We start from the raw sequence: 9,093 nt of genomic DNA, 5'->3' as shown, positions 1-9,093 counted from the left end.
CAGGTATGCTTTTATTGCACTGGCACTATTTGGGATCTTCATTTTATTTTTTTTTTGCAAAAAGAAGACATTGCCAAACAAACACTTTCCACATAGCACAAGGCTTTTGCACAGGACTGCATTTCTAACCCTCACTGAAATACCTAAGACATTAGATGGTTTTGTAATGCTCAAAACATTGAGTGAAGTAACACAACTTGTTAGCTGCATTGTTTGACATGTTTTAGGTGTGGGACTCTAATTTTTCCTTTAAGTAATCTTTCTGGAGAAGCTTCAGCACCTTGCAGTTTATCAGCAAGCTTTATCAGACAAGTCAAAACAACAGCACAGTCCCAGAGTTTCTGGTCTGGCCTGCATGTCTTTGTGTTTTCTGGTGTTTTATTATCCCGGGTCTTTTTGCTTTGTGCTTGTGATCCACCCGTACCAAAGACTCTATTTAAAGCCAAAGTCCAGGAGCGGATGTATATGTGCCTGCAAGAGAAGCAGAAACCACTAACTGATGACATCACTGCACCTTGGAGAATAGTTCCTCCAGCGTGGTTTAATTGTCCTCAGTGCTGGCCACTTTGGTTCACACATTTATTTTTCAAAATAAGTGTAAATGTTACAGTTCATCACCTAAGAAACATATTTACAGGATTTTAAACACAGAAATAAATAAGCTTGTACAGAATATAGTAGAAAGAAACGGTAAATGGTCTACAATGTACAGCAGCTTTGGCTACTAAAGATTCATTTTCCAAAAAAAAATCTCAAACTAGAGTTAAGTATTAATAAATAAAGCTATGTGAAAAAATAAATAAGGTACTCTTCTCTACTTTTTTTTTTTAACTACTTTGTTTTTTACACGTAGAAGAACAAAGAATTGCGTAAGCTTTTACAGTCACCTCTTCATTTTAAAGCACATAGTCATGATTAAAACAGATACACAGATCTACTCAGTTGCTAAAACACATTATGAATTGGTCTCTGACCAATTTTGGCATCAAAGATATCTTTGTATCGAGATATTGGCAATGGACTCTGATCCGAACCACGTTGCTTTGAAACCCTAACATATTTCATAACGCTTCTCAGATTCTGTCCGATCACATACCGATCAGACTGATATGAAGAATCTAGCTGCAACAGCATGTTCGCTTGAGTGGTTTAACATCTCTGTGTGCTTAATACGCCTATCAAATCCCTGATTAGGGCCTTTATCCCTCCAAGAATCCCGCAGTGGGCTTTCTAAAACACTGGCTCTAAAGAAAAGTGCTACGTTTCTAATATGCTCTGATGTTGTAACATGTACCACTGTGTACAGATACTAGCAAGCTACTCTTACACTCTTACAAATCACGTAATTTTCTTTTATTTGAAGAGCTAATGAGAACGGCACAACACGATCTCGATCTCAGTAATAATGAGGGATTTTTCTTTTTTTCCTGATACAGGCTTATGGTTGTTAACCAACTGCAAGACATCAACAGAGAAATTAGTTAAGGCTATAAAATTAAGGCTTTTAAAAGAATTACTACTAACAATCACTTGCAAGTAAGAACAGTAGCTCCCTACACACACACACAAACACACAGCCGTGAATGAAGATGTGAAGTGAGGCGTGGTATCAAAGACATTCCTTATAGGCCCAGATGAAGTGTCTGGCACTCTTTTGTCTCACCTGCTATCAATAAAATAACATTCTAGCTGGATGAAGATCACTCTGAGATTTTGGAGTTGGAGTGGCAGATTCCCGTGGAAAGAGCCAAAATCAGATGAGGCTGGGTCCAAAGATTATGACTCTTGGCTAATATAACGAAGACAAGTCTAGACACATTTCACACAATTCCCAAACCGGGTGTTTACATTTTTGCATAAAAGCAGTTTGTTATTAGACTTGACTGGAATGAAAGAAATAATGCTGGGATATGTGTCCTTCCTGTACTGGATTTTGGCAGGTGGGTGTTTAGACTACTATTTTTAAAATGTTCCAATCTGGCCCCACATAGACACCCACTCTAAAAGCAAAGAGTGGGCAAGGAAAACACAATATCTAGTACAAAGGCTTTAGAAATATTAAAAAAAACATGGAAATGACACATTGTAAAGCAGGGGTTTGGATCTGGAGGTCAATATGAAGCCTGCCGACTTGTTTTGATTTGGATGCAGAACCCAATTTCGATCCAGCTGGATTAAAAGTTCCTTTGGCCTCCCTGCTAATGACAATGATTACAACCACAATGAAGCACTGCTTAAGAGGGCAGCACCTATGCGCCCTTTAAACTACTGCCCAAACCCCCGTCCTAAAGCTTTTTATGCTCCTCTTATCGCCCCAAAGTTCCAGTTCCAAAGGAGGCAATAATAAGCAGTTATATTACAGTGTTCACAGTCAAAGTCTGATTTTTACAGAGAAATCTCTCTGGTTGCCTCATTCTTCCGTGCTTTTGTATGTCCACCCGTCCATCTACCTCACAGAAAGTCCCTCCGCCCGAGCGTTCAAATACAGAAGAATGAGGACATAAAATGTAAGAGTCAGTGGTAACTTGCTTAGCCTTGAAGAGCATCCTTGTTTTTACTGTCACACAGAGAATGGTGGGAAGAAGGCAGCGCCCAAGGTGTGTGTGCTGTTACATTAACCACCTTGGATGCAACAGAAACGAGAGGGATGTGCCAGACAGCTCTGATCTGCAGAGTTTGAGGGGTGTTTTTTTGTTTGTTTGTTTTTTAGCATGGCGTCCAGTCATTGCCCATGCTCAGTTTGGCCCTGGGGATGGTCAACTTTTCTGTACAGGGGGAGCTCATTTCTGGAGAGAAGTGAATGATGCCGCAGTCGTTCTTCACGTTATGAAATTTGTTGTCTTTCGAAGGCTCCATGTAGACCACTGAATTCTTGTTGACGTGCTTCTTCAGGATCACTGTCTGTGGTGCAAAAGGACCAAAATCATTAGTTGGTAGATTATTGCTGTAGTTCAGATCATAACTTATAAGCAGTGACAGGTTGCCATGTTGCACCTGTTTGTACTAAAAATAATACACTGCTAAAAAAAATAAATGAAAGGAACACTCAGTTCAACTTCTGTGACATTGATCTGGTCAGTTATGTAGCAGAGGGGGTTGTTAATTACTTTCAGCTGCTTTGGTGTTAATGAAATTCACAACAGGTGCACTGTAGTGTCCCCAAACAGGTTGGATGCAACTGACATTTTTCCCTTCTCATCTTTTCCTACTGTTTTTTGTTTGTTTTCTACCTGTTTTGCACTTTGGCTGGGTCTGTGTCTCTACTGGTCGGAGATACCTGAACCCTACAGAGGTTGCACAGGTACTCCAACTCCTCCAGGATGGCACATCAGTACTTGCCATTGCCAGAAGGTTTGCTGTGATTCCCAGCACAGTCTCAAAAATATGGAAGAGATTCCGAGACAGACAGTTACTCTAGGAGAGCTGGATAAGGCCGTAGAAGGCCTTCAACCCACTAGCACGACCGGTATCTGCTCCTTTTTGCAAGGAGGAACGGGATGAGCACTGCCAGAGCTACAAAATGACCTCCAGCAGGCCACTGGTGTGAACGTCTCTGGCTAAACAATCAGAAACAGACTTCATGAGAGTGGCCTGCAGGTCTGACATCCTCTAGTAGGATCACTGCCCAACAGCGTCGACCCTGACTGGCACGTGCCATAGAATACCAGAATTGGCAAGTTCACCACTGGTGGAGTTGCTGCAGTGAGATTTCATCAAAGTGGAATAGCCTGGTGTATCATTTCTTCTGGGTGTCAGAAGTGTCAGAAAATACCTCCAAACAAACTATCTACAGTTTAACAACTCTATGAGGAAGTAGTTTTGGCCAGTGCCTGAAAGTAATTTTAATTAACTAGTTTTCAAGATGACTTCTCACCTTCTTTGGTGCACTGTAGCAAGACATCTGCACCCACTTCTTCTTCTTATTGATGAGTAGCGCCACGATGAGAAAGATTATGATGGCTAAGAGGAGACCTGCCAGGATCCAGGCGGCCGATTGGTAGATGAGAGCCATCTCTGTTTGGCTGGGGTAATTCTCACCCGAACGTGGCTCATCTGTGGAACAAAGACAACATTTATTTTGAATATTCATCCCAACGACAGCGTGCTCGTTATGGAGCCAACACTATGTACCAACTCTAAATTGAAAACAGGTCTTTTTTTTTCTGTTGTTGTTGGCTTCATTGTATCGCCCCTCAATCGCTAACGCTGAAGAATTAACACTCCTGTTCCATGGAGATCATGTTTTGCTTATACCCATTCATCATTATTGTTTACTTCAACATGAGTTAGTATATATTTCATTCATTTATCAAGTCGTTCCTAACGCACTCTATTAGTATAAACACTCACTGGGATTGGCAGCAGAGTATAGCAAATATGCCAAATTACTCATGTATGGTTACTACTGTAGTGCACTAAAGGGAATGGGGAGTGGACGTCAGTGGAGACGGCTGTGGGGGGGAGAAGTCTGTAAAAGCAGGTACCTGTAACAGCAATGATGGGCGGCACAGTGACAGTGGTGAGCCACACCGCACTCTCCGCTGTCGTGGTAACTCTCGCCTTGGGGCCGCTCGTCGACACTATCACCGGCACTGATGTCGTCATTTCTTTTCAGACAGGAATAAGAAATGAGCTCCATTACCAATATGAATGGTGTAACGCAATAAAAAAGGCATAAATATGTCTAACCATGAGTAAGTGTATAGACTCCCTTGTGTTGTGTGTTTATAGGATGTGTCTGCTTTAAAAAAAAAAAAAGGCATAGAGCGTTTTTCCTCTGGGCATATCACAAAAACAAAAGCCCTGGTAAAATATGGAGGTGAACAATGGAAGCCTATGCTGAGGGTTTCCTCTATAGGAAAAGCTGACATGGAACTTTGCCTTCCTGTGCCACTGCAGAGGAAACACGTGTGAATGTGCAGATGCTCGAGGAATGTTTATGCTCGGAGCGGGCTGAGTATGTGTGTGTGCGTGTCACATGGAATATTTTGCGAGTGACGGTGTTTGCCTATGTAGCGCCAGAGTGGCTACGACTAATGAACAAACACACGCACTCGGTCCCGACGCTGGCATTCCCTCAGTTCCTCCCTCCTTTTTTTGACGTGCAGGGTTATGAATTACAGTTTTCCCCCATCAACAAGCTTTCACTTTGACTAGAAGTGTTATGTAAACTTTAATTTTAGAATAGAATATAAGCTCATGTTTTAGGTAGTGTACTAAAAAACAATCAAAGCTGAGTCTAAAGACAAATTTGGCACCGACGTTTTAAAACTGTAACCACTCTAACCACTCACCGAGACAGTGTGGGCAGCACTGGCCCTTGCGTAAAACAGGCACCCTGCATTTGGCAGCTGGACAGTGCTGAGAGAAACACTGAATAGTGCCGTTGTTGCAGGTGCAGCTGGTGCAGACGTTGGCCTTCCAGGAGTCTCCAGCTAGCAGCACGTCTCCATCGCTGGTGATGCAGTACTCCTGCTGGCTGTTGTTCACTGGCAGGAGGGGCGTCTCTTCTGCACACAGGGGAATAAGTTAATGAAAAAGCGCAAAGTTACACTGCATTACAGCTCTTTCCTCTCTTAACTGGACTTGGTAATGTTGGGTTACAGCGTGCTTCTACACGTTTCTAATATGCTCTGCTCCTAAATGACGACTGTATTTAACCCTGCTGACCATGACCAGACCCTGAGTTAGCTTGTCCACACAGCGCTACTCTAATGTACACATACATCACAGGGCCTGTTGGTGAGATTTGTATTATTGCCACATTCCTGGTGACCAGAACCATACATATATCAAAGGCTGGCCTTTGACAATCTGCTTTTGTTGCAGGCAGATGCAGTGATAAGGCAAGCCGGCATTCTCAAGGAGCAGCTCTCAGGCTGCAGTCATGCATTGCTGATTTGTGAGCCTCATGCTGGGGAGTGCTCGGGGACACATTGTTTATGAGTTTGTGAGTGAATTGTTTGGGTGCACTTGTAAATAAAATATGCGTGCGGTTATGCATTTTGTAGACGTTCCCGTGACCGGAGAGCTAGCATAGATTTGGCGAGATCAATTGCATTCTTGCCCGTCCACTAATAGAAGCCCCTCCAGTGTGGGCCGAAGGGTAAAAAGAAGTCCACATGTGCTGCCGCTGGCCTCGAGGATCTCTGTGTAAACCCAACCGGTCTTGGCTGGTTTCTTTATGAGCCTGTGTGCCTGACATAAAACTGTCCAACACAGTGCAACATGCAAGACCTTCCAAAACCACATTGTAGTACACTGAAAACAGCTTTACAGCTCCCTGCCTACCATCCAAACTTGTGATGACACTTTTGAAAATATTCTAAAATATTTTAATTATATAGAACTGTTTTTAATTTTAATTACCTGGGCATACATGGCAGCAGGTGTCCTTGTTCCTGATCGGCGCTTGGCAAAGAGCTGGGGGACACACTTCGGTGTCACACAGGACACGTCCCTTCCTGCAGGTGCAGCGGGTGCATTCGTCCAGGTTCCAGGTCTCCCCCTCCACATAAAACTCTCCCCCAGGTGCTCTGCACACCACCATGTCCATCCCCTCTGGCTGACCGCTGCCAGAGTCGTCTACAGCAGGAGAAGACGAAACCTTCATTCATTCGGCCCTTAACAACAGCTGCTACATGACACAGTGAAACAATTATCTTAAAAGAATAAACAGAAGTTGCAAAAACAAAGATGCTATGGAGACCGCTGTCCATTAACCACTGTCAACTAACTAATCTAATGAAAACATCTTCCTGTCCTACAGAGCAGCAGACATCTGCAAAGTATTAGCCTTTTTGTCCCCCTGACTGTAAAGTGTGCATAGCTTCTGAAAGTTGTAGACATTCCCCTTTAAATATTTGAAGAGCAAACTGAATCACTCCTCCATAAATATTCCTACACTTGGAGATTCGAGGACAAAAAAAGAAAAAAACGCATCCTTTCCATTTTTAGAGAAACAGATAGAGACGGTGTTTGCATGTTTAAGGGGCCACCAAGTGCAAGATTTAAGAGCTAGATTGTGAGTCAAAGCTCTCTGCTTGCTGTGTGTGACTATATAACGTCACTGGAACTATTTCTGATCTCTAAAGTGTTTCATTTAAACCAATCTTTAGTCTTATTTTCTTAGTTTTTTACATTCATTTTAGTGATCACAACAACATCACGAGTAAATGATAAGATTTAGCAACACAGCAAAATTGCTGCAATGAAGACTTGAACGTGGCTGCACCCATAATGATGGTAATAAACTCTTATTGGACTGGAAAACTAGATGCGGGTAACTACAGCATGATTGAGAGACTTGAAAGTCTTTGTGTAAATAGGGATAATTGTTTTATATGAATAGCTTTGGGAATAACTGCACTATTCTCCCTCGTTTGCCTTTACAAATATGTGTAACTAATAAGGAGGGCGGGTGGAGGGGATGTTTTAAATCCGTCTGCTTGTTTTTTCTTGACTCATCAGACTTCCTCTGAGCAATGTCACTGATGTCATAGATTATTACTGATGAGCCAAAACTATGAAAATAAGAGAAAACTTGCTATAAACAGCACATGCATTGCAGAAACATACCCTCACAGGTAGGACAACACTGGTCAGGCTTGACAAGAGGATGAAGACAGCTGGGCACTGGGCAGGATATGAGCACGCACATCTCCCGTCCGGAATGGCAGTAGCAGTCGCGACAGCCATCATGCCAGCCCTCACCTTCCTCATATTTCTGTCCATTGGATGTGAGGCAGTAGCTGGGCACTGGGGCCGGGGCAGTGGTGCTCGGGACGTGACCACTTTCTGGAGACAGAAGGTTCAGGCATTACTGGGATGCCTAAGAGCTACTGGAAATTTCCAAATCTCTTTTCTTTTTTAATCTTAAAAATATACACACACATACTTCCCAAAAAAGTGTTTTTATCACTAAATATTTTATTAGTCTACAAAGAGAGTCTTTCAGGACTTTCAAATCAGGAAAACAGTGGATTATTTGCAGTAGGAACATATGTGTGTGTGTGTGTGTGTGTGTGTTATTGTGTTTGTGCAATAGGTGCACAGATTACCTCGTAAACCAAAGAAAAGGTTAAGTATATTTGAGGATGAGATATTTATACTAGTGCTAAAATGGCAAAGTAAACACAGCCGCAGGCATAAAAGTGGCTTCTGCATACTAACTTTTAAAGCAGGAATTTGAGGGAATCTAATTAGAGTTGCACACACATCCCCCAGGATAAAGCTAACATCAACAAGAAGCACGCATAAAAGTGTCAGTCTCACGGCAGTAAAGCCAAAGGTCACAGGAAATCAAAGCTCCGGTTAAAATCAGAAACTAAGCTCTCCTATGTTCTTCCCCTTACACTTCAGGCCATGTGGGGAAACTGCAGTTAAAGGTGAGGATGTAGCTCTAAGGAACAATTTAGAGATGGGTGAAATATATACATGGAAGCAAACAAGCTTGGCAAAACTCTCAATAATCTTTGAACATATGATATGAAACGGTTGAAGATTAAACGTCAATAGGTTACATAAAATAGGCAGGGCTTTTCCTCTGATTCATAAAAAAGAAGAAGATCAGTGAATTTAGAGATTAATGAAATGTACAGTTCTGTTTTTTACATCGACTGGCTGCTGAGAGTACCCTGAATGTCGTTTCTACAACTTGTTTTAAACTATTGCAATATTACAGTGGCCTGTTGTATTAAAATTAGAAAGTATGTTGGGCTAAAAAAGGCTTCAACCTGAAAGGCAACTGTTTTATTCATCTTGTACTACCTGACTCACCCTTCTTCTTTCTCTATACTTCTTTATATTTTGCTAGGGAAATGCTAAATACGTCCAGCCATTGACTGAAACATGCAAACATAGATAGAAATACAGGATATGAAGCAAAAACTGAGTTTGTGCAATTCTAATGAGATGGAAAGTCAATGTTTTTACTAAACACTGAAGATCTTTATTCTTCAACAGAGACTAAACTCTCGTAGTCCAGCTTTTAGGTCATATCTTTCAGTAGCTATCATGAATAGTTCTCCGGGCTTTTTGAAGGACATTCATAGCTCTTCTTTGGATGTCTTTTGTCTTCTTCTCTGTTGTTAG

General features: G+C 41.9%; 1 protein-coding gene across 3 annotated transcripts in view; it reads right to left on the bottom strand.

Moving 5' to 3' along the window:
* Positions 1 to 509: 509 nt before the first annotated feature.
* crim1 (cysteine rich transmembrane BMP regulator 1 (chordin-like)) overlaps positions 510 to 9,093 on the bottom strand; it is a 35,600-nt gene continuing 27,016 nt past the window's right edge. For all 3 annotated transcript variants that reach the window (XM_005453301.4, XM_003447815.5, XM_005453302.3), the window contains 6 exons: positions 7,579 to 7,797; positions 6,370 to 6,585; positions 5,295 to 5,510; positions 4,485 to 4,607; positions 3,875 to 4,053; positions 510 to 2,901 (listed from right to left, as the gene is read on the bottom strand). In XM_005453301.4, the coding sequence (XP_005453358.1) occupies positions 2,707 to 2,901; positions 3,875 to 4,053; positions 4,485 to 4,607; positions 5,295 to 5,510; positions 6,370 to 6,585; positions 7,579 to 7,797 (1,148 nt within the window). In that variant the 3' untranslated portion in view covers positions 510 to 2,706. The remainder of the gene's footprint in view (positions 2,902 to 3,874; positions 4,054 to 4,484; positions 4,608 to 5,294; positions 5,511 to 6,369; positions 6,586 to 7,578; positions 7,798 to 9,093) is intronic.

Source organism: Oreochromis niloticus, linkage group LG19 (assembly GCF_001858045.2).
Source record: "Oreochromis niloticus isolate F11D_XX linkage group LG19, O_niloticus_UMD_NMBU, whole genome shotgun sequence".
Lineage (NCBI taxonomy): Eukaryota > Metazoa > Chordata > Actinopteri > Cichliformes > Cichlidae > Oreochromis > Oreochromis niloticus.
The sequence above is the reverse complement of the archived record's forward strand: the minus strand, read 5'-3'. Positions and strand labels throughout refer to the sequence as shown.